This window comes from Mesoplodon mirus (genome assembly GCF_964341445.2).
Source record: "Mesoplodon mirus genome assembly, chromosome: 10".
In the NCBI taxonomy this organism is placed as follows: Eukaryota; Metazoa; Chordata; class Mammalia; order Artiodactyla; family Ziphiidae; genus Mesoplodon; species Mesoplodon mirus.
This window is the reverse complement of record NC_138986.1, coordinates 100,560,318-100,586,086: the sequence shown is the minus strand read 5'-3', so window position 1 is coordinate 100,586,086 and position 25,769 is coordinate 100,560,318. Positions and strand designations below refer to the sequence as shown.

The 25,769-nt window shown below is 44.6% G+C and overlaps 1 protein-coding gene and 1 long non-coding RNA gene across 2 annotated transcripts in view; both read left to right on the top strand.

Annotated features, from left to right (window-relative positions):
* Positions 1-25,769, top strand: part of LOC309811552 — a 624,797-nt gene that overhangs the window by 265,985 nt on the left and 333,043 nt on the right. The window lies entirely within an intron of this gene.
* Positions 1,361-25,769, top strand: part of LOC309811244 (zinc finger protein 227-like) — a 96,355-nt gene continuing 71,946 nt past the window's right edge. Inside the window, exons 1-4 of the mRNA XM_082633825.1 lie at positions 1,361-1,507; positions 1,982-2,032; positions 4,132-4,177; positions 6,052-6,178. Of these exons, the coding sequence (XP_082489951.1) occupies positions 1,473-1,507; positions 1,982-2,032; positions 4,132-4,177; positions 6,052-6,178 (259 nt within the window). The 5' untranslated portion in view covers positions 1,361-1,472. The remainder of the gene's footprint in view (positions 1,508-1,981; positions 2,033-4,131; positions 4,178-6,051; positions 6,179-25,769) is intronic.

Sequence of the window (25,769 nt, the reverse complement as noted above, 5' to 3'; positions counted from 1 at the left end):
GATATTTTCCTGAAAGAATTTGGAACACATTTTTGAAAAAATCTTTGTTTATACTATGGATGATCTTTTTTTGTTTGTTTGTTTCTTTAATTTCTGTTTTGTGGGTGTGTGTGGGATCTACTTTATTTTGTATTTCATTCATCTGATCTTATATTTTTCCATCTGCCTTCTTCAGTTTTATTATTCATTTATTAATTTCCTGAAATGGATGTTTTCTGAATCAATTTTCAACTTCCTTTCTACTTTGTTTTGTTTTGTTTTGTTTTTGTTTTCCTTGCTGTACGCGGGCCTCTCACTGTTGTGGCCTCTCCCGTTGCGGAGCACAGGCTCCGGACGCCCAGGCTCAGCGGCCATGGCTCACGGGCCCAGCCGCTCCGTGGTATGTGGGATCTTCCCGGACCAGGGCACGAGCCCGTGTCCCCTGCATCGGCAGGCGGACTCTCAACCACTGCGCCACCAGGGAAGCCCCCCTTTCTACTTTAATATATGCTTTTAAGGCTCAACATTTCTCTCTATGTATGTGTTCAAATCTCCAGATCCAATTGTGAATTTGAATGTTTCTCTTCATGGTTCTGTCAATGTTTGCTTTATAAAGTATCAGCTGAAGTTATTAGTTTCTGAGAATTTGAAACTTTTATGACTGTGAAGTGTCCCTCCGTATGTCAAGTAATGCTTTTTCCTTCCCCTTAAAGTTCACTTGGTCAAATAGCAATGTCACAGATTTTATAATTACAGAAATAACTTGAGACCTAGGATGTTGATGTCTGTCTCTAGAAAGGATTTTCTCTTGCTTCTGCACGGGTTGTAAGATGCTAACAAAACACGTTCACCTTTACACAATTTCAGGGAATGAGGTGTTTTGGCGTTTGGCTTCAGTCCCTGCCAAAGAAAGCCCAGTTTCCTTCTCCCCTTATTCCAATGGTGAAACTCTTTGGGGTTTACCAGGAAGCCTTCGTGGCTGGTAATGCTTTTATGTCGCTTAGCCTCTGGAAGACGTCCAAAATTCTACTGAGTTTGTACGCCTTTCAATGAACAGAATCTACACTCTTCTGAGGCCTACACAGTAGAACGGCAAGACGGCCTGAGACCTTCTCAGGGATTCCGGAAAGTGAAAACCAGAGTGAAAACACGTAGTCCAGAGCTCGTGCCGGTAGACACCCCCGCACCCACCCTTGCATTCTGGGACATGTAGTCCAGAGCTCGTAAACTCGTGTAGTCCCATATACTGCAGCTACAGTAACGCCTCGCTGTAAAGGTTTACCCGCGGAATTCTGGGAAATGTGGTCCAGGAGTTCCGGGTTAGTCGCAGGCACTTCCGCCCCAGGAGGACACGCAGCAGCCATGTTTTGCCTGAGGACGGTGTTTCAGGTCCGCTCTTCACGACCCATTCAAGCTTCCCCTTTGCAGACCTTTCATTTGGGGAGAAAGAGGAGGAGCGGCTAAAAGCGGAGGTTTGAGGGCCTGGAGTGGTGATGTACGTCCCGCGGGCGGAGCTTCTTTGCGTTTGGTAACGTACCCGGGATGGGGTGGGCTCAGGTCGTGCCTCCTGGGGTTTGAGGGTCTCCCCGGTTTTCTTCACCCCTAACCTGACCCCGTCCCCCACCTATGAGCTAGCCCTACCGCTTCATACGGCGTCACACTGGGTGAGTTGCTTAACTCCTCTGTGCCTCCGTTGCTGTTCGGTAAAAGGGGGGAAAAAGGAATGCCTTGTTAATATAGTGTTGTGAGAAGAAACGAGATAGCACAAGTAAAAGGTCTACAACTGCCTGATACATGGTTGGTATTAATACTACGCTAATTCGGGAGGCACCCATTTCGCAGCGGGATTCTGTGAGCCCAGGAAGCTGAATTGTCCTGGACTCCTGGCCTGTTTTGGGAGGAGAGGACTTGTAGCTGGTACGGGGGCGGAAGGGGGTGCGGTATGAATTAGTGGGGATGGAAACACAGCCCTGGTATTTCACAGTCTCCTTTCCTTCCCCAGCCCTGGCTTCTCACAAAGCACTGCACGGAGGAAGAGGCAACAGAGCCCCACGTGAGTAGGACTTGGCATTCTTCTCCTTAAGGTATTCCTATAAATTGTAGAACGTATGAGACATGGGTAACGATGATAACTGAGCCTTGGTCACTAATTTCCATTCTAAAAGCTTTATGCAAATGAACACATTTCCATCAGGCGGTGGCTCTGTGAATTGGTACTGCTGTTTTCTCTACTTTAAGGCTGAGGAGCTGGGGGCAGGGAACACAACTCTGTTGGCCCATCCTCACCCAGATGGTAGGAGGCAGAGCTGGGGTTGGGACCCAGGCAGTTTGAGTCCAGCAGCTGAGTTTGCTAATCCCTTTGGTATATTCTCTTTGAGCATAGGGTACTGGCTAGAATCATATCATGAAAGGTGGTCGGGACTTAATTGTGGGGACCTTGAGAGCAAGGTTTAGGCTATTTTATGAGTTTTTAAGATAGTTTTCTCAACTGGGTCATTTATTTTATTTCAAATAATATGTATATCATAGAAGTAGCATAATCATTATGGAAAAATGCAGATATATACATAAAGAAAAATTTTAATTATCTGTAACTTTAGGATGTAAAGATAACAGTTGTTAATGTTTTCGTGCCTTTTTGTCTGGTTACTCTTTGTGTATGTTTCTGTGTCGTGGAGGCTGTTTTTTGTGGGACTGATGTTACACTGCAGGGCTACTCAAATTGTGGTCCACAAACCAGCGGCCTTGGCATCACTTGGATAGAAATGCCCAGCCTTGAGCCCCATTCGAGACCTTCTGATTTATAATTTCTGCGTAGGGGGTCCAGGAGGCTGCATTCCAACAAGATCCCGCAGTAATTCACATGCACGTGAAAATTCGAGAAGCTCAAGAGAGGGTCTTTTCTGGAAACTGAGGCCGAGGAAATTGACCCTGCTGGATGTCACAGATAAAACTGAGCTGGATTCACCAAAGGCCTACTTAGTCCAATGATTTTATTCCCCCACTAATTATTGTCAACTGTCAGGGCCCCTTTCAGAATCCTGAATTGAGCAGAAGACAGCTAGCAAGTGTAGAGTCAAAATGGAGGTCGTTAGAAGTTGTGAAGATATCTCTCTCCCAAGCTTTGGGGAGTGGAATCATTGCCATCTTTTGTACTAGATCGAACCCGGGCCCCCTGCATTGGGAATGTGGAGTCTTATCCACTGCACCACCAGGGAAGTCTCCCATTTATTTCTTAAACTTTCCTATATTTATAATGATATAATTACAATTCAGATTCCTGTCTTTTTTTCATTTGAATTAGGTATGGACTGTCAAACTATTTTTTACTGTTGTTGCAGAATCCTGGCTTTTATTAGATCTCTTTACCTCTGTGCATAATTGTCAAAAGGGTACTTCCTGTTTAAAAGGAAACTTAACGTCTTTTTATACCTTTTGTAAAAAGTTGTCCATGTCAATTTAAATATTATTGTTGCAGTCACAAAATCTTTAGGAAGACAAGCAGAGATTTTCAGAAGTCTATAAAGACTCTCACATAACAGGGCAACAACGTAGGACCTCCACATGTCTGACAGTCTTCTGTTGGTAGAAATCACATCTCTAAGGATAATTTCTAACTAAAATATCATCTGCTTTACCGCAGTTGCTAAGAAATAAGAAACCCTGACAGTGGTGTTCTCAGAGCTTCCTACCTTATGACGATCTCACGAGGTGGATGCCCGTGTTCTCCCCTACTGGCAGAGGACAGAACTGAGGCGAAGAGATGTGAATAACTTGCCCAGGGTGACACTGCTCGTGAATGGCGTAGCCTGATCAGAGCCCATGCATATTGACTCCAAAACCTACTCTGACTTACATGGTCTCTGTTTACACCATACCCAGAATAAGAATGACCCCTGTGGAAGCTGCAGGCACACTGTGAGGGGGCCACTGTGTATGGCTGGGCAGGTCATTCCTCACACAGCCACTGAGGGGGTTCACGGGGGCATCTGGTATCTGCGTGGGGCTCTGCTCATCAAGCATAATCAGCTGTAGCCACCCCGAGGACTGGGAGCCTTGGTAATTCACAATGAGCACCACGTGGGTTAGTGACTTCTTTTTCTTTAAACCAGTTTCCAGTTTGACTTCTTCTTTCCCTGTCTGTCTTGCTAGGACTCTGCACTGCCCCAGAAGGAGAGAGAAAATGAGCACATTCCAGGTGAGTAGAGCTTGCCTTTCTTGCTGTTAAAAACGCCATTTTTGTACTCAGGTTGGACACAGGTTTTCCTCCTTTTTTCTTTTTCTTTTTTTTTTTTGATTGGAGTATAGTTGATTTACAATGTATTAATTTCAGGTGTACAGCAAAGTGATTCAGTTATACATATATGTACATGTATTTTCAGATTCTTCTCCCTTATAGGTTATTACGAAATATTGGGTATAGTTCCATATGGGTTTTCTCTTTCAAGGAGAGTCTAAGCATATGAGGACCTGACTGTGCCATGTGTGCTTTTTTTAAAATTCCTGTTAAATTTAATTGGTTTCGGTTTTAATTTTTGTTTTATTTCATCATTTTTTTATTTTACAAGTAAAAGAAAAATTAAGGGAAATGAAGGACATCTTCCAGTCTACTGCTTACCTGCTTACAAATTAGCTGCTTTTATATTTCTGTAATCTCTTCATCATATGTATCCATGGATGTGTATTTGTATTTATAACATAGATACAGTTTTAAATTGTTTTTTTCATTTAATACTAGCTAACATTCACTTTTAATTGCTTTATCATGTTCCTGCAAACTTATGCACCTTTTTTTTTTTTCTGGTATGCGGGCCTCTCACTGTTGTGGTCTCTCCCGTTGCGGGGCACAGGCTCCAGACGTGCAGGCTCAGCGGCCGTGGCTCACGGGCCCAGCTGCTCCGCGGCATGTGGGATCTTCCCGGACCGGGGCCCGAACCCGTGTCCCCTGCATCGGCAGGCGGACTCTCAACCACTGCGCCACCAGGGGGGCCCTGCACCTATTTTTTAAACTATTCTTTATTCACAGACATTTAGTTTAAAGACTTCTCCTGTTTCAGGAGCACTACAGTGACGGTGTTCCTGATTTAACCTGTTTCTCAAAATATCTGTTCTGAAGAATATTGCCCCTTTTTGCCCTTAACATAGTAGGTTTAGGTATTCAGAATTTAAGAGGTATGTTTTACATGTGGTGCCTTGGATGTTTTTTGGTAGAATATCCAAATACGGCAGAGCACAGCAGGATCAAACTGCTGCTTCACGCAGAAAAAATCATGTATTGTTAGAAGTTTTCTCTCGACCAGAGTTAGATTCAGTCTTCCCCATGCTTGAGTCAGACCCTTTGTGTATTTTATTTACTGGTTTGTTTCTTTTTCCATCTTATATTTTTTTCTAATCAGAGTAATACATGACCTTAGTTGAAAAAGTCCAGTGGTACTTAAAGCACTTGTCACTGCATAGACAGCTCAGAACAATTGTATAAAGAGGTGCTTGGTTTCATCTTTGTTTTAAATATAAAGAATCGGGGTTGTGAGAAAAGGAGGAACCAACTCAGACTCACCCAGAAAACCAAGGGTCTGGAGTCAGAGTATTGCATTCAAGCGAAAGACAGGAACGGGGAAAGAGAGAGTTTTCATTCAGAGACCTGGCACGGCCTTTTGGTTAGTTTCCACATATAACACTCCTTCTCAGCTGGTTCCCACCTCAGTGAGAAAGCAGGTGCCATCAAATACTGCCAGGACTAAATTGGTAACTGTTTCTGGGGCACTTGGCAATAATAATTAAAGAGTGAAAGCTTTTTAGTTCAGGATCCAGTGGTTAGAATTCTAGGGAGTTTACATATGAGTTGTCTGAGAGCCCCAGGTAAATACACAAAGCTTTCTCTTTCATAGCTGCACGTCCGGTGAGGCTGAGGAAAGTCAGTGTGTGGCATTGGCAGGATGGAAGGAGGGGGTGCTGGGAAGTCTGCACACCTCACAGGAGCCGGAGCAACTTCCCATCCTCCTCGTCTCCTCGGGGCTGCCCCTCTTCCACTGGCCACTGGGTATAAGATTGAGGTGGTGTTGTTTGTCGTAGGAGGCGGTGACCTTCAAGGACGTGGCCGTGGCCTTCACAGAGGAGGAGCTGGGGCTGCTGGACTCGGCCCAGAGGAAGCTGTACCAGGATGTGATGGTGGAAAACTTCCGGAACCTGGTCTCAGTGGGTGAGGACAGCCTTTCTCTGCGAGTGTCTTTGTGACCTTGGTGTTTCAAGGCTTTGGGCCTCTTGAGGTGGTTCCCTGAGTTTGGGGACCAGACTTTTGCAATTCTTGTGGGACATGAGAGGATGTCTCTGGTCTTTCCAAACAGTGTGTTTCAGGTCCTTTTCAATTATTTTGTAAAAGAACTGTAAATCGACAGTATCTTGCTGTACCTTGTGTATTCTTCTTCAGATTTCCCTCCCCGCCATTAGTGGATCATAAAGCCAATTTATTGAGCCCTACGTGTGATTTTTTAATGAAATAAAATAGTATAGAAAATATCAGAGTTTCTTAGGAAGAGTACAACACATTGCAGCAGAAACTCTGGGCGATGGCATGAGTGGTGTGAGAGCCAGTGGGAACAGATTTCATGAAAAGAGACATTGGTTAGATATAGGTCATTCAAGCTTCGTTTTAGTAATGTATACTTTTCTACCTGTGTATCTAGGTTGTGAAATAAATGCTGTTTCTTCAGTGGGTCGTGATACAAAGTTTGAAAAACACAGCTTTCAATACCTTGAATATGCAGTTGGAACTCAAATTTCTAGTAAACTTTCACTCTAGCCCGTTCATGTGAACTTGTGACTTTGCATGTTCTCATTCTTCAAACGAGATACAAAACATATAGAAAGAGAAGAGAGGCTTTGGTTGATGAATTCAGCAACCCAGATAGAAATTTAGGTGAGAACCAAGCAGCCGTGAGTTCCTGTGGTTAGCTCTCTATCTGTTTTGCTTCTCACCAGCCCTGTGCTGTCCATCACCTGGTCCCAGTTGGAAATCTCTTTCCAGGATTATTGCATAGTCTTTGTACTGGTCACCTGTTGCCACCCTTCTCCTCCCACAGTTTGTTCTTTAGGTGGCAAAGTGATCTTTTGTAACTTTAAGTCAGGTTATGTTCTTGTTTCAAAATTCTCTTGTGGCTTCTTTTACTTAGAATAAAAACCACTTAAAGTGGCTTCTAGAGCCTTCTGTGGGCTGCTGTTCGTTCTCCACCACCTCCCTGAATACACCACCTCTCCTCCCTCTTACCCTATCTTTTCCAGACCTGCAGAGGATGCTTCTGCCACAGAGCCTTTTCCTGGTCCTTCTCTCTGCCTGGAATACTCTTTCACCTGTAATCTTTTAGGCCTCTACTTCTTTCAGTCAGTCACCTTAAAGATGAGGAGGTGGCTGTCCTCTGACCACCCTATGGAAAATACAGTCCTCTCTTTCTTACTCTCTCTGCCCTGCCTTGTTTTGTCTCTAAGCGTTTCACTCATGTACATTTTGTTCACCTGTTTCTCACCTCTCTGTCTTCCACTGGAGGGTAATCCAGGAGTGCAGGAGGAATTCGGGCTGTTATATGTTTATTGCTCACTAGCCTCAGTGCTTAGCATAGTCTTGGTACATGACAGGAACTCTTAAATATTTCTTGAATAAACGAATGAGTTAATGGATAGAGAAATTAGCCTTCCATGAAAATAGCTAGTAGGCGGTGAACAAATCCGAGTGAATAAGGGATATTGCTAAATGTTTTTTTGTCTTCAAATGAATTCCTAGCCTAATTCTAACTTCTCAGGTGCCCATGATGTGTGTATGTGTGTGTTTGCCTTTCTGTACAAGTTGGCCCTCATCAACTTGCACAAAAAATATGTATAGAACCTGTAATTATAACCAAACTGAGTAAAATGCTTTCCCTGTGACTTTCCTTGAGCTCTCAGTAGCAGAGCAAATTCATTTGGGGAGGAAATGCTGTTTTGAATGAGGATTCTTATGTCTACTTCTTAGGTAACCCTCCCATAGAAGGAAAGAAATTTCTATTTCCTTATCCCTTATACCAGGGGAGAACAGGTCTCAGAAAACAGCCAGCTGGTGAGTTAGCCTTTCCCTTAAAAGATTTGCCCCGTTGCGTCCCATTTGCCTCCTCCAAAGCCCACCTCACTAATAAGAAATCGATCTTTGTTAGCTCTACAAACATTGTGTGTGTGTGTGTGTGCATTTGTATGTACCTTGTAGAAGGCATTTTAGATAATGTCACCTTGAGTGCTTTGATCATTCTTTAATAGTTTCTAGTCTGTTTCTTCTCAATACTTATCACAGGCTATGGAATTTATTCCCAGCTCACTCATAAAGCCCATTCTTCACTTTGGAACTCATTCTTGTTAAAGACCAATGTATCTGTGTCCAAAAATTTTCCATGCTGTTTTTAAAGAGACAGCATTCTTCCCTAGCCTCTAAATTTTGACTCCTGCTTGGCAGGGGGAGTGGAGGAACATATTAGGCAGCACAAATGCCTGAGAAGGATCCAGTGCATAGGTCTTCATGCTCTTTTTTAACCCCACTGATTCTTAGACCCTTTTTTAAAATTAATTAATTGTTGGTTGCATTGGGTCTTCGTTGCTGCATATGGGCTTTTCTCTAGTTGTGGTGAGTGGGAGCAGCTCTTGGTTGTGGTGCGCAGGCTTCTCATTGCAGTGGCTTCTCTTGTTTCAGAGCACGGTCTCTAGGAACGTGGGCTTCAGTAGTTGTGGCACGTGGGCTCAGTAGTTGTGGCTCACGGGCTTAGTTGCTCTGCGGCATGTGGGATCTTCCCGGACCAGGGCTCGAACCTGTGTCCCCTGCACTGGCAGGCAGATTATTAACCACTGTGCCACCGGGGCAGTCCCGGTTTTTAGCCCCTTTCATATCCTCCTCAGCACTAACCCCCTTGGTGTGCTGCCGCCTCGGGTGCAGCCTTTCAACTTAAGCAAAACTGTACTTTCCAGTCCTTTTCCTGTATCTGATACCTGACTTGTAAAAGCTGTTTCGCTTCTCTGACTTGGTTCAAACTTAACCTGGGATTCAGAATTGTAGAGAATCCTAGAAATCAAACTGAGTTCACCTGTGCATGCATTTCTTGAGCCCTGACTAACTGCTAGGCACTGTTAAAGCTGTGAGCACAGCAAAATGCTTGTCTTTATTGATACTGTGTTATGGTAGGAATGACATGTAATTTTTGAAAGATGATTTAAATAGTATGTCAGAGTAGTCATTTGGTTTTAAATGGGTTTCATTAATGCTAAGTATTTGGGAGTTTAACAGACCATCTCTTGGTTTCTGTTAGTATATAAACCAGAGAACTTCATTTGTCGTGCGAAAGATGAGCTGAACCATCCTGAGGCTCATTAAAGTCTCATACTGTGTCTTAAGTGTAAAATCTTGAATCTTTGAACAAAGCTTTCACGTGTCCACATCTCTGAATTCTCTGTCCTTCTAGAAGAAAACAATCAAAGTGAGTTGAGGGCCGTTCAAGACAGAGGATCACGTGAAGAGCTTTCCTGCTGGCAAATCTGGCAACAAATTGCAAATGACTTAACCAGATGCCAAGACTCCATGATAAATAGTTGTCAGCTCCACAAACAAGGTGATTCCCCCTGCCAGATTGGGGCAGGACTCTATTCAAATTTCTGAAGGTGAGAACCGTATATGAAATGATAAAGCAGGTGATCCCAGTAGTACTGGAAATGCAAGGCTTGCAACTTTGAGAGCCCAGGATTCTTGGAGGAAAACTTCATTGGCTGAGTCACAGAATGATCAGCATAGACACCAGCAAATTTCCATGAAAAATAAACGGTGTCAGTGTAAAGAGGATGTTGACACCATCAGTTGGATTTCACATCACCTTGATGCTCATGGAGTACACAAGGGTCAAAAATCTTACGGCTACAGTGATTATAGAAAAGATAGCACGAGGGTTTCAACACTGGATCAGAATACCATGATTCACACAGGACAAAAACCTTACCAGTGTAATGAACGTAAAGAAACCTTCACCGATCGCTCCACCTTTGATCTTCACCAGCAATTGCACTCAAAAGAGAAGTCTCATACGTGCAGTGAGTGTGGAAAAGGCTTCTGTTACAGCTCGGTTCTTCATATTCATCAGAGAGTTCACGCGGGAGGAAAACACAGTGAGTGTGATGAGTGTGGCAAGGAGTTCAGTCAGAGCTCACAGCTGCAGACTCCTCAGAAAGTCCACACTGTAGAGAAACCATTCAAATGTGGGGAATGTGGGAAAGGCTTCAGCCGTAGGTCAGCACTTACCTATTCATTGTAAAGTCCACACGGGAGAGAAACCTTATAATTGTGAGGAGTGTGGGAGGGCCTTCAGTCAGGCCTCTCACCTTCAGGACCATCAGAGAGTCCACACTGGGGAGAAACCATTCAAATGTGACACATGTGATAAGAGCTTCAGTCGGAATTCACACCTTCAGTCCCATCAGAGAGTCCATACGGGAGAGAAACCGTACAAATGTGAGGAGTGTGGGAAGGGCTTCATTTGTAGCTCAAATCTATGCATTCATCAGAGGGTCCACACAGGAGAAAAACCCTACAAATGTGAGGAATGTGGGAAAGGCTTTAGTCGGCCTTCAAGTCTTCAGGCCCATCAGGGAGTCCACACTGGAGAGAAATCATACATACGTAATGTGTGTGGTAAAGGCTTTACTCTGAGTTCAAACCTTCAGGCACATCAAAGAGTCCATACAGGAGAGAAACCATACAAATGTAATGAGTGTGGGAAGAACTTCAGGAGGAATTCCCATTATCAAGTTCATCTGGTTGTCCACACAGGGGAGAAGCCCTATAAATGTGAGGTATGTGGGAAGGGCTTCCGTCAGAGTTCATATCTTCAAATCCATCAGAAGGCCCACAGTGTAGAGAAACCTTACAAGTGTGAGGAGTGTGGGCAGGGCTTCAATCAGAGTTCACGACTTCAGATGCACCAGCTGATCCATACCGGTGAGAAACCATACAAATGTGAAGAGTGTGGGAAGGGATTCAGTCGTAGAGCAGATCTTAAAATTCATTGCAGAATCCACACCGGAGAGAAACCGTATAATTGTGAGGAGTGTGGGAAAGTCTTCAGGCAGGCCTCAAATCTTCTGGCCCATGAGAGAGTCCACAGCAGAGAAAAACCATTCAAATGTGAAGAGTGTGGGAAGAGCTTTGGTCGGAGTTCACACCTTCAAGCCCATCAAAAAGTCCACACTGGAGAAAAGCCATACAAATGTGAGGAGTGTGGGAAGGGCTTCAAGTGGAGCCTGAACCTCGACATGCATCAGAGGGTCCACACAGGAGAGAAACCATATAAGTGTGGGGAGTGTGGGAAGCACTTCATTCAGGCCTCAAGTCTTCAGCTTCATCAAAGCGTCCACACTGGAGAGAAGCCGTACAGATGTGACAGATGCAGTAAGGTCTTCAGTCGGCCTTCACAGCTACAGTCTCATCAAAGAGTGCACACAGGGGAGAAGCCTTACAAGTGTGAGACCTGTGGTAAGAGCTTCAGTTGGCGCTCCAGTCTAACAGTTCATCACAGAATCCATGCTGCTGATAAATCCTATAAAAGTGAGAGGAGTGGTAAGACCATCAGAGAGCCCACACACGAGAAAAGTTCCATAAAATGAGTAAAACAAAAACAAAAACAACTCAGGTGTCATGTGAATTCTTCCAGTCATCAGGTTCAAAAGAAAAAAAAATCATTTGTTTCATTAAAGTCGGTGTTTCAGCCATAGCTCAACATGTCCCAGTAGTCAGGAGGCCACACGGCAGAGAACTCTGGTAAATGGTGTAGTAAGTTGGAACTTTGACCTCTATTAAATATTAGGGGAGAAGCCTTAGTGTGAGTTTTAGCAGGCCTTGTACAAAAGTATGATGAACATGCCAAAATGTATGCCCATTACAACGTAAATTCCACGAATGCAGCGACATTTGTTCTGAATCTACAGTCTGAACATTGTCAGCTACTTTGTAGGTGCTCGATATTTGTTCAGTTAATGAATGAGGAAAAACTTTTTGAAAATTATGTTGCAATCCCCTCCAAAATTTCATAAAAATTTGTATTCAGAGCAGTTAACCTAAATCTGGCCTTAAAAGTAATTCAGGGAGACAAAAATTTGAAGTGTTAGAAAACCACTCAGTATTGCAATTTGTAATATTAATGTGGCATCGTCCTGTTATGATGAGCTCCATTTGTCTCCCCCCAGCCTCGCTTCAAGTTGGATCTTATCTTGGACTTTGTCTATCTAATATTCTGTGAATCTTATACAGTACAAATTTAGTTATATTTTGTGACAGTATAGACTTACTGAAAATGGATTGCTCATCTTGCAATACAGAAAGCATACTGTTGACCCTTTTTTCAGGAATGTCAAGGCAGAGGTTTAAGTGTCAGAAAGAGTTACTAATGACAGTGACAGAGGACAAACATTTCTTAGTAAATGAACTGATCGTTGGTTTCTTATTCACCACATTTCCGTCTAGGTTTTGATGTGATTGTCTCCCAAGGGTTTTAGCATTACTTTCATCAAGACTTCTTAAGTAGAGAAAAGAGGCTGTTTGAAGTAGATTACTTTTGTCAAGTTCTCTATCTCCTTACTCCTCTCTGGCCTGAGATAAAAAGAAAAAAATTATTTGTTGAAATCTGGTAATTTCATCAAACATATTTATTCAACGACTGACTTGCACACTTTTTCCTAGCGGTGGATTGAAAAATTGATTTTCAAAGTGAAGTTGCTGAGTACATATCAAAACATAGAACGTGCGTCCCTTTGATATAGAAATCACAGAATAGGACCTTATAATTAGGAAATTCAAATAGAAAAGGTGAGTAGCATGTCAATGTTACTAAATTTTGTAAAAGTGAAATATTCAATAGGAATGTCTTTATATTTTAAGATAGTTATGTAATAACAGGTCTGTTAAAATGATGGCTTAAACTTAATGACAGAAGCATGTAACAGTTTAATGTATTTTAGGTAGGTACATCACATACCTTAATCAAACATGTATGTGTGTGTGTTAATGCATCCTATCATCTGTAAAGGGATATTCACCCTTAGGTAAACAGTGGCAAGGTTTTCAGGGATTTTTTCCACATGTAACTTCCATATTTTAAATTTTTCATTGAGCATCAATTTTCCAGTAAAATACTGTTACTTTTATAGTAACATAGGTAGTAAAATATAATATTAAAAATTACTAAGAACATATTAATCCCTCACAGTAAGAAATCCTATCATCATGAGGTCTACATATATATGGCCAAAATTAAGGAATAGACCTCTAGAAATCAGTTATAAAAAGAAAAAATGTATATGGTTATTCAAAGATACAGAATAGTAGTCAGTGTAACGGTCTATTTATAATTAATGCATTTGAAGTTTAGGATAAATCCATGCAGCCCAGAATATTCTGTTTTAATTCCAACAGTAGAAATTTACACATCCTAGTTCTCCTCATCAGGCTTCCTTACTGGGTGAATGGATGGATAGCTCGGGGTACCGGCTTGTCCTTTCAAGTGCTTGGTCTGACTGGAGAAGTAGCTGGGTCGTTCCAGACACTATGACACAGAGAACCATTAGCTGTGGGGAAAAAGGAACTTACACCAAAAAAAACTTTTTAAAATTGTTTACAAAGTAACAGTGATTGGGCAAATCCTGAAGATAGAGAGTGGAAATAGGTAAGTTTTAGAGGTAAAATTTATCAGCGATTCCCTAAGGAAAAATGTGCATAGGGAAGAAACCTAGAATGATGGGAACAAGTTGCTAAGGAGGAGGTTTGCATACCATTTCCTACCTTAGTCATTTCACTGATGTTTAACACTTACTTGGTTAAAGGGCTTTACTCAGCAAAAGATGTATTTAATGTGAGAGGCAGGTTTCCAAGATTGGTTTCCTAGACCACACCTTCACATGTGTATGTAAAGTCCATGCTACTGCAAATTGCATTGCATTAGATGTCAGAAATCCTAGGGCTTTCTTGTTTGGTTTGGTTTGGTAGCTATCAAACCACCAACTCTCAAGGTAATTTGTAGTTTAGTGAGTTAAGTCAAGGGCTGGAAAACTACCTCCTGTGAGCCCAACCTGGCTCATTGCCTTTAAAGCTTTATTGGAACATAAAAGCTCTTTATTGGCCCATCCATTTATTTACCATCTTTGAGTGTTTCCCATTGTGCTGACAGTGTTCAGTGGTTGTGACGAGCACTGATGGCCCACAAAACCTAAAATATTTACTTTCTGGCCCTTGAGAGAAAAAGTCTGTTGATCCCCTGTGGTAAGCCCAAAAGGTTTGTCTCTGTAAGTGAAAGACCACAAGTAGAGCAGAACTTAGACTTGGTTCAGTGAGGATTCCAGAGAGGTTTCCTTTTTGATTCTCATATCTGCCCTTCTGGTTGACCTTGTTCTTTAGTTTGGTTCAAAGACAGTGGTAGCAACTAGGGACTACCTGTTTCTTTCTTCACATTCAATGAAAGAGCTGCTCTTCCATTCTTAGTGTTGAGTAGTTCACAACTCACTCCCAGTGCATGGCTTCCTCTAACCTTGACTCCCACCTATGCTAAAGACTAAATCTTTAGCTTTGTATCCAGTTCCATTGGCCTTTGTAGGGCCTTCAGTTTCAACTCCCAGTTGATAGCTTGAGCTCGAAATCTGTTTTTACCGTTGGGGATTTTCTGTCTTAGCTTTGAGCTTGGCTACATAGCAACACTTTGGGGGACTTGTTATAATCAGCATTTCTATCTTTCTTTCCTTCCTTTTTATTTATTTATTTTTTTAAGGGGATCCAAAGTCAAATTCAGTCAGTGGCTGAATGACAACACATTGATTCACAACCTTGTAGATTCTCTTATGTCCTAGGGCATCAGTGGGAAGGAGTAGAATCCTGGAAATTTGAGGTGGAAATACATGGGCAGATTCCAACAAAGCTGAGGCCTGTGACCTCTGACCTGTGACCTCTTAGTTGAGCCTGCTGTGCTATTAGAAGGAAGTCTGCCTCTACTCTGAGATAGTTTCCTTGCAGGGGTCTGTGGATCCTCAAGTCTTGCCTCCACTACCTCTCGTTTTTCCAGACCTAGTAATCAGACTAGAGTCCTTGAAATGGGGACGGGAGCAGGGAAGGGGTGGGTACCCACCGGGTATAAAGGATGACCATGAGGAGACACTCTCTGCTAAAATAAGGAATTGTATAATTTATATCAATAGAAACCTGAGAAATAATGTGTGTGGATTTTGTAGGTATTGAAGCAGGTGGGAGTAATGTAATATTGGGTTAGGCTGGATTTGTTGATACGAGGGCATTCAACACCCATTCCAGACTCAGCGTGTTAGCTTGGCTACCTGGGAATGCCTTCAACAGTTTGCTCAAATGACTGACACCTGTACCCAAAGTTAGCGTATGCTAAAGTCAAAATGCCAGGACTTTCTAAGTATGTTGTAGCAAAATTTCTTGACGTTGGCATGACTGACATTTTGAACTGGATAGCTCTTTGTTGTTGGGAGCTGTCCTGTGCAATGTAAGATGGGCCAGTGGCACATACTCTTCCCTGCCACCCTAGTTGTAACAATAAAAAGTGCCTTGAGGGCTTCCCTGGTGGCGCAGTGATGGAGAGTCCGCCTGCCGATGCAGGGGACACGGGTTTGTGCCCCGGTCCGGGAAGATCCCACATGCCGCGGGGCAGCTGGGCCCGTGAGCCATGGCCACTGAGCCTGTGCGTCCGGAGCCTGTGCTTCGCAACGGGAGAGACCACAACAGTGAGAGGCCCACATACCAAAAAAAAAAAAAAAAGTGCCTTGATACATCCGTGTGCACCAGCCACGTGGGGCTCATTCATAACACAGCTCCTTAAAGAAAAAAGTCTCAAGGGGCATCCCCGGTGGTGCAGTGGTTGAGAGTCCGCCTGCCGATGCAGGGGACATGGGTCCGTGCCAGGGCCCGGGAAGATCCCACATGCCGTGGAGCAGCTAGGCCCGTGAGCCACGGCCACTGAGCCTGTGCGTCCGGAGCTTGTGCTCCACAACAGGAGAGGCCACAACAGTGAGAGGCCCGCATACCACAAAAAAAAAAAAAGTCTCAAGACACTGCCACATATTTCCTGGGAGGGGGGACCAAAAGTGTCCCCAGCTGAGAACCACCATTGTAGAAGGTTTACAAAGGCATAGGAATGCCAGACCACTGGAGTGGGTTTATCACATAAGATCTGCTCACCCAAACCCCCTATGTGCCCTGGGAGGGCTCAGAGGACACTTCCTTTGCCAGAGGTTTAAGAAACGTATTGGTGAGAGGAGCGTTAGCAGTCTTGGAATGCTCTGTAGCTGCTTTTCTCTGCAGGCCAGGAATGAGAGGGAAATTATGTCATCATAATGGGCTCCCTAAATTCAGTGAGGCTAATGGGATCGTGGGGCATCATGGGTCAAGTGGAAACACTTCATTGGCAGAGATAAAGTGAGCGTGTTTTTCACAATGAACAGCAAAATGAAAGGGCTCATTAGAATGCTTTGATACACAGAGATTTTTTATATTTGCTCATGTGCTATCTCTAGGGCTGAAATAAATGGGAAGTCTACTAATACCCTACTTGATTTGAATCAGGAGAAAAGCTCTAGGTCTGATGAACATGTCTGACCGGAATCAACATGGGAGTTGTGCTCCCTCAGCCAATTCGATAACATGAGTCAGTTCCCATTTCCAGAGCATCTTGAATGAAGGGCAGGCCGTGTCCCCTTGAGGGAGGATATACCCTGGTTTACTACCAACTATCCCGAGGGTGCTTTCTTCTCCCTGGAAGGGATAAAACAACTGAGGTAGAACAGGAAGAGACAAGAAGCTCTCCAAGCTCTGCTGGTCAGGGTTACCCTCCAGCGTTGCCTTAATGCTCAGAGCCACACACACCACAGTGAGCTTGGCTCCAGATCAACTACCACGCAACGAAGGTTCTGGAACATTTCCATATCTCGGGGGACCTCATTTCCACGTGACTCTCTTTCCTATTCCCCTTTGTCACAGAAGGCTAGGTCCAGTGGTCCGGGAGAGATCTCAGCTCAGGCCCAAGGCTCTCAGACCTCAAAGTTCTGGTCCTGCAAGGGCCCCTGTCCTCTCTTGAGACCACTCCTGGCTCTCTCTGCCGAGAAGGAGCTGCTGGCAGTACGTCCTCTAAGAGTTGAGGTCCATCGTGCAGACCCTGAGAAAACTCCTAGGAAAAGGCTCCACCTTCTTGTTTACGTCAACAGAGGTCAATGCCTTTGTTAGTGCTGGGTGTGTCCCATTTGATGCAACTGCAGAGCCATTAGGTCAACCAGCACATGTGTGTGGCCCCTTCCCTTAGACTCCTCTGGGCCCTCGTGACATAGGCTCAGAAGACTGCCAGCCTCAAGCCTTACCTCTTCCAAGGGACGGCCACACCGTCTTCCAGGATCTTCTGTCCCATGAATCTCAGTTGCTGTTTGGAACTCAAAGGAGAGAAAAGACCCTGCCTGCGGGGTCTCTTTGGGCTGGGGCCTTCCCCCGTGGGCTGCTCTCCCTCATTCTCCTTTTCTTCTTGCTTCTCTTCATCCTCCTCCTCCTCCTCCTCCACCTCCTCCTCCTCAGGGGTGTTCTCGGATTCCACATTGCCCATCCACTGGGCCATGTTGAGATGAAAGACACGGCAGCTGAAGCCCTCCAGGACGCCGAACTTCACGTGCTGCTGGAGGATGTCCAAGGTGGGGAGGATCCGGCAGCAGGCCATGCACCTGAAGCCAGTCTCCATGGTCAGCATCCAGTCCGCTGTCTTGGCGCTGGGTCTCTCCTCGACGGCAGGTGGCCCTGATGGGCTGCCTGGCTCTGCTCTTTCCTCATACTCTATCTCCTCCCCAGTGGGCTCACTGTCAGACAGGAGGCTTTCGGTGGACACATCAGAAGAGGGGTCAGTGGCTACTGCGCACACATCCTCAGGAAGGGTCACTTCTTCTATCCTCAGCTGCTTTTCAGGCAACTCCAAGGGTTTCTTTGTCTTCCAGGAGACAGCGACACCCTTGTTCACTTGTACCTGCATGTAGTATATTTTCATGCCCCTTTCCTCTTTGTCTGGGTGCAGATAGTTCTTACAGGGTGAAGAGGTGAGGAGGAGACACAGTGTGATGGGGAAGCGGTCTCTCCTTCTTCCTGATCCTGGGCTAGGGGTGGTCTAGGCTGGGCAGTGTCTCGATGAAATCTCCGGATTCCTGAAAAAGGAAATGAAAATCATAATAACATGCATGGGCCATGCCGGAAGCTGAGGGAGCAGGTGTGGTAGACGAGAGAGGGACATTGGCACGACATAGCTATGTCGTGAGCTTGGTGTCTGTTGGCCGTAGGACGGAGTGGTGTATCTGGTGTCATCTGTGGGCTTTTCATGTGCGTGGGGGGGATACTGGAGCGGTGTCTGTATACAGGGGTGTGGAGTATGGTGGTGAGGGCTGTAGTATGTGAGGGATGCGGCTGGATGCGTGTACGACGAGGAGTGTGAGTTTGGGAATATCGGTGGTGCATTCCTTGTGGAATGGGGCTGTGGTGCAGGAGAGTACTGTGGAGCACGTGCTTGGGGTTGATGTGCACTGAGAAGGGCTGTGCCTGGAGGGCGCGTGTATGTGTGAGCTGTGTGGACCTGAGCTGGATGGTCCTGCTCTCAGGCTGGAGGTGTATGATGCAGAACTCTGTCCTTCTCTGGAAGCAAAGGCAAAGACAAAGCCTACATTTTCCTCTGAAGATGCTTAATCTGGTCCCTCTTCCCTCCACCTCAAGCCCAGACCTTTCCGGCCCCTGCTCCTTGACTTCCCCACCATGGTAGTAGCAGTATTCACACACACACCCCCAGACTCAGCTGGCATCCACGCCCTCGGAACAGCTCAGCCATCCTACCAAGGCTCCTCCACAGAGCCCTCATCACCTCTGATGACCCTGGATTTCCTCTCAGCCTCCCTGGGATCTGTGTGCCTCCTGCCTCACAGCCAAGCACCCCCTCACCTGAGGAGCCCCGCGCCCTTACCAGCGTAGCTGAGCTTGCGCAGAGTAGAAGTACAGAAGAAGTATTTAGAGGCAGAGGAGACCTCCCCTGCCCCTGGGCTGCAGCCTTGGGCCACCACAGTGGATCCAAGCCGAGGGGGATCCTCTTGTGACTTCGAGATTCCTGAGGGAGGAATGAAAGGCTCAGGGTGGGTTCATCAGTCCTCTGTCCACAAATATTTACTGAGTGTGTGACACGTGTCAGGTGCAGTGAATACACACAGTTGAGAGTGTGGTTCCCAGTGGATCCTCCAGGATTTAATTCCAATCATTACTTATTCTCTCACTGTCTAGTTGGTAATGTAGGCCTCGGTGGTGACTGTAGGTGTGTGGGAAGAGTGAGTGATGTGTATCAGTTAAGTCTGTGGTAAGTGTGGGGTTGGCATGGGGAGCACAGTGCAGACGTGTCTATCTGTGTCTGTGGCCTTTGTGTGCATGGTTTCTGTTCACAAGTCAGGAATTCTGGGACATGTAACTTTTCCTCATTACATGGTGTGGCTTGTATTTATGGTGCGTGTTCATTCATTCATTCACCAAGATTCAGTAAGCAGCTACTCCTGTGTATCCGGCACTCTTCCATTGTTGTAGTCTTTGGTAACGCTGCACATTCTAGTAGGGGAAGACACACACTAAACAAAACTACCATAAATATATAATACATCAGCTGGTGGTAAGTATATAAGGGTTGCCAGACTTAGCGAACAAGAATACAAGGCACCCAGTTAAATTTCAGTTTCAGATAAACCCAGAATAATTTTTTAGTGTAAGTATTCCCATGCAGTATTTGGCCTGACTTAGTTTTAGTGTAAGTAGGGCCCATACAATATGTGGGACATACGGATACTGAAAAATTACTTGTTGTTTATCTGGAATTCAAATTGAACTGGATAGCCCATATTTTCTCTGGCAATCCTGACATGGGTTACTGAGACTGTGGTTTACTGTGGTTTGTACAAAGCGGGTCTGGCATTACTCAAGAATGTGTTATAAGTGTGGTGTGTATGACACGTGACTGGTTCTTATAGAGGTATTTAGAGATGGCTGAAGTTAGCTGTGTTTGTGCAAGAGTTGAGGAGATACATGTATATATAGTGTGTGTGTGTGTGTGTGTGTGTCCTATATATATATAGTGTGTGTGTCTATATACATATCTCATCTCCAGCGTTTGGTGTTGGAGGAGAAGATTGTGATACAGGTGGGTTGTATGAGAACGTAGTACAGGAGGGATGCGTGTATATACCTCCATGTGCTGTGTGTGGTTTACTAAGGAAGTTATATGTGGGGTGTGTGATATTTTTGCTGTATCAGAGTGTACATGGGTGTATTAGTTACTGTCTCATAAAACACCCCTAACAAGAATTCTGTATACACTCTTACGTACACCGAGTGTCAGCCAGGTCCAGGCAGGGTGACAAGAACTTTACCACGCAGACTTTATATCTGGTAAGCACTCTAACCCCATTCATCTCGCTCTTCTCTGCACTACCACACACACACACACACACACACACACACACACACACACTCACACACCCACACACACACAGGAACATAGAGCAAAATATTCTGAATGGTCAGGGGCAGTCATTGCCTTCCCCAGCCTGTCCCAGCCACTGCCTGGAAATCTGCCTGCTGTCTAGAGCTCCATTCCCAGGGCCCATCCTACAGTCTCCAGGGCCCTGGGCCTGGTAGGAGCTACTGGGCTCTAATCTGGGGCAGAGGCCTCTAGCTGGAGCTCTGGGGTGACCACCCCTCTCCCAGGGCAGGCTACTCGCCTACATTTAATGCACGCAGGCACCACGTGGCCCGTGGCTCTCAGAGCTCCCCGCAGGACCCTGAGGACATTTCTCACCCCCGCTCACGCGGTCTCAGTCTCTGGAAAACCCTTCCCTTCCCTTGATCTCCTTTGGGAAATTCTTCCTGTTGAAGGAATAAATCCTCCTTGCTTTCAATATGACACCATCCCTAGACAAACAATCTTCTTTCAAAGTACATTCCACTTGTCAAGATATTTTTCAACAGGGCCTTCAACTCATGGGGCTTCTCTTTCCACTTTGGTAAAAGAGGCCAAGCAACTCATGGGTCTCTCTCAGCATCCTTGCATCCTTCACATCCCCCACCTTATGACCCCAGGGAAAGATCCAAGAGAATAAGAGAGAAATCGGGGTCTGAGAAAAGCTGCACCTCTAGGTCTGTGCAAGCAGGATGCAGCCTGCTATGAGTCCGACAAAGCTCCAGGCCCGGCTGCCCCAGGAGAGAGTCCTCAGACCAGCGGAGCTGACCTCCCATCTCCCAGGGTCATCTGGCCTTTCTCTGCCGTCTCACACCACAGGGACCCTCCGGATAGATACGGCAGCATCAGTGAGACAAGGTCTCTCGCTCCCTGCTTCACAGGTGACAAGTTCTCAGTCCCCCGCTTCCTAGAGAAGGTTCAGTTTGGCAGAAACCCATGTGCCCCAGACAAGTTGCCCACCACATACCTCCTCCGTTCTCGGCAGTTTCCTGGGACTCTTCATTTTCCAGATGTTTCCTCTTTTGTCGCCGTTCCATCGTACCAACTAGAAGTCTCCCTTAGAAGATGCCTCAAGAGATGTCCAACTCCTCCTCTTCCCTACAGGTTGGCCCTTCTTGGCTCTTGGGCAATCCGTTGAAATGATTCAATACAAATAAAAATGGTCAAGTCTCCTAAATGGCTGAAAAACTTGTACCAATTAGTGAACCAGCAGTACTGCCTAGTGCTCACCAGGGCTGTTACGTTTGCAAGGTTGCCAGGCACACAGTGGAATTCTGTGACCTCAGTGATGACATCAGAGCATTTGGTGGACCTACGTTGAGCACAGTGTCTGCAGTAGCACAGGCCCCATTTTCAAGAACAATTCCTTTTTCCCAGCCGAAGCTTTCCCGTGAAAGGGAAAGGTTCATACCATATCTATTATAAATTGTATCATACCATGTCTATTATAAAATTCACATTTTGATTGGAGATCTTTTAAAGTCTTTTCTAGAGAGATTTAATATGAATATTTTAAATGGTCTCCAGTTTCCCTGTGGATTATTGACATTTTAAACTCTGCACTTCAATTTTCCCTCAATACGTGTAATTTTGTCACGGCTCTTTCTGTACTTAAAGATGAGGAACTATATAATTGATTTCTTCATTTTTTCCCCATCTCTTTCCAAGGTACTGCATTTGATTGTGTCTTGCGACTGAGTGAAAAATGCTAGTCCTTGAGTCAGGACTTTGGGCCCTTTAGCAAGTAACTCAACCTATCTGGGCTTCAGCTTCTGTATGTGCGATCAAGAGGCTTGGACTAGCTGACTTTTCAAATGCTGTGTTTCTTTGATTCACTCTCACTTACTGATCTGCTCCTTAAGAAGAGGGTCTGTTCTCATAAAGTAACAACAGTCTTTTCCTAACCTTGGGTTGGGCGGAGTTTATCTGTTCGTACTCAGTTTGTTAGTTATATTGCCTTCTACGTATGCTTAGCTCTAAATAATTTATATGGCTCTTGTGACAATTTTTAGATCTTCTTTTTTTCTTATTTTTCTTTTACAGATTCTAATTTGTTATCGCCAGGTTAGAGCAGCCTGATTGACTTTTAAAATTTATTGATCTTGTATGTGTGTGCCTTGTTGAACCGTCTTATTAGTTCCTGCTAGTTTATCTGTGAGTTCTTTTGGGTCTCCTAGATAAATGAGCATATTAAATGTAAATAATGTGTTCTTTGAATAAAGTTTATTTTCTTGCATCTCTCTATATAGAAGCAATATGTTGAATTGATTTAAATATTTAAATACTTACATACCTGTTATCACAATCTAACATTCTTTATCTTATTTTCTTTCAATCAATATTATATTTTCAAGATTTATCCACGTGAATCCATATAGATCTAGGTCTTTGATTTTTGACTGTTTGATATTATTTGATCACATGCATATAGCATCATTTATTTTCCATTCAAGCATTATTGGACAATTGGATTGTTTCCCTCCCTTCTCTAGAACAAACAACATTTCCTAGAATATCCCTGAAGATGTCTGATAGTCGAGAAGGGTCAGGCTGCCCGAAGGATTGCTACTTGCTTTTAGCCACCTTCCAACAGGCCGTCTCCAGCCAGCAATTGGAAGCACAGCTGAAATGAGAACTGCCCCAAATGTGAAGATCTTAGGAGCTTCCTAGAAGGTGGGAGGTTAATGATAGGCATGCTGCTGGGATCCCAGGGGAGTCTGAGCTGGCCTGAAGCTCATCTTCCTCCTCCACCTCTCAAGAGAAATGTGGAGGAAAGAAGACTTCAAAAACTGTGAGCAGGCAGAGGGAGAGATATTGGGGGCCGAAGCTGTAACTGAGGTCTTGGAGTGGGCTGTGAGCACGCAGAGCCTCCAGAGAGCCAGGCTCAGCCTTCTGAGAACTTCTCCCCTAAGGCTGCTCATAATTCACGTGATACCAGCCATATAGAGCCGACTTGGCCCACACTGTCACAGAAAGCCTTATCAGAATCTCTTCTTCTTCATACACTCTTGTGTCTGTTACTTGGTTATTGCCTTTGGTACTCCACTGATGTGAACCACAGTCGCCAGGGGATGGAGGACACTAGTGACCCATCTTGCTCTGTGGCCTCCGTCCACAGCTTGAGGGTAAGGGAAGAGGCCAAATGAAGGTTAAGAAGGAAAGATGGAGTTTGAAGAGAAGACCTGAGTTAAGGGTGTCTTCTCAAGTCTTGATGACTGAAATGTAGCTCCAGTACCTGAAGTCCTGCTTGTTCTCAAGGCTGACCACGGGGCTGGGTGCACTCAGTGAAGGAACCGTATACACTTAGTATTTCCTTGCTTGCTCACACTTGCCCTCCTCTGATACACCCTCTGCAAGACTGATCTTCCCCTGAAACAACTTTCTACCTGCCACTGTCATCTCATGAACATTTGCTTCCCCTTCCTAGTGTCCCCCTAGAATGCCATTGCAGCCAATTCATAATTTGATAATCATGCTGCTTACCATATTCTCAGCAACTTCTGATAAATTTTATTCACTTTATTCCATAGTCTTCACCCATCAATAATCTTCCTTAACTTCCTAGCTGCAGGTTAACCCATTCGGATTCATTTCTTTTTCTTTCTCTTCTTTGGCAAATCCTTTCTATCTTTTAAGATCTTTTTCTTGTCTCTCTACCATCCTGCCTTCCTGAACTTCTTTTTTTTCCGTTTAAGTAACCTTTCAATCTCCTTCCCCAGTTTCCTCATAAACATTGAGAGTTTATTCCTCACACGTTAGACAGCGGTTTATGAATGGCCAGGCATAATGGACTCAGAATGAGTTGGCACCCCCGAGGTACCTGTCTTGCTGGGGAGCCACAGGTGAAGGGCTGGCTGCTGGACACATGTTTGCATGGAGTCAGGCTGAGTGGCCTCAGGGTGTTTGCCCTGCACTTGTGTGTGTTTCTCCCTAGTTGGTTTCCTTGTCCAGCCACCTGTGACCTCCCTCCATCCAGCCCAGGGAATCCTTCTCATCACAGGGGTAGGATGTTTGTCTCATTTTCCATCACATCCTTTCCCCAAAGTTTGGTTGTGAGTTGTTCCCATTCCAAAGACCTTTCCTCTTTGAAGAGAAAAGAGAAAATCTTTTCTCTCCTTTCCTCTCACTTCACTTCTGCTCTATTATCTCCTCCGTCCAGAATGGCCCACTGACTCACATGGGTGAAGATCCGAAGATGGCAAGAACTGCCAGCAATTCTGAGATAATAATACGGATGGATCAGGAAAACTTGAAAACCTTTATCCCGCCACATTAAAAAAAATTGCACTTCCAGTGTATTCAGAGTCTCAGTGTAGAAACACAAATGATAGAGAAATTGAATGACACTCAAGTTTTTCTTTCCTCCTTTCCTGATTTATTCTAATCCTCCATGCTAACATGATGAACTATTTGTTAGGTAAAGTTTCAGACATTTTCTACCCATGCACACTTTTCTTCTTTTCACATAAGAGTGTGAACTAGGTCACTTTCAACATGCTGTGATTCTGTGATTCACTGTCTCCCACCGAGTCATGCACTGATAAAGTCATCTGTTTCACGGAGAACTATTTCCAATAGCTAATAGCCAATGTCTGTGGAGTGCTTACTCTGTGTCGGGTTTCTTGTAACTACTTTACAGATCATTTGTACAACGTACCCATGGACCAGGTACAATTATGACCCCCAAGTGACAGATAAGTGCAGATAAGTACAAATACATACAGAGGCCAAGTGACTTGCCCAAGACACTGGAGCAAATCAAAATCCATGCCTCTGTAATCATTTTGCTCTATTGCCTCTGTCTGGGAGGCTTGATGATTTGGCAACTAAAACCTTAAATATCATGTTCCATTTTTATATCTGTGACACAAGCGTGGGGCTGTGATATGGGGTAACTAACCTGACTACTTTTGAAAACCCTTATGCACCTGGATGAAAGTAAGCCAGGGACTGCAAGCTATAGATTTAAGGTTTCCTACCAACTTTTAAAAATAGCTTCTTGAATGCAATTTACGTAGTGTCAAGTCTAGGATGTAGTCCAAATAGTAACAGAAAAATGGAGATATGTAGAAAAATACTTAAAGTTGACAAGTATTGGGAGTGTAGTATTTTGGGGGCCAGTGTGTAGACCACAGGAAAACTTGCTGTTTCCATCCCAAAGGGAAGAGCCCTACGTTGCAACTGCCAAGGTCCCTGGGGCAGCAAGTGTGCTCACTGCTTAGTAAAGAA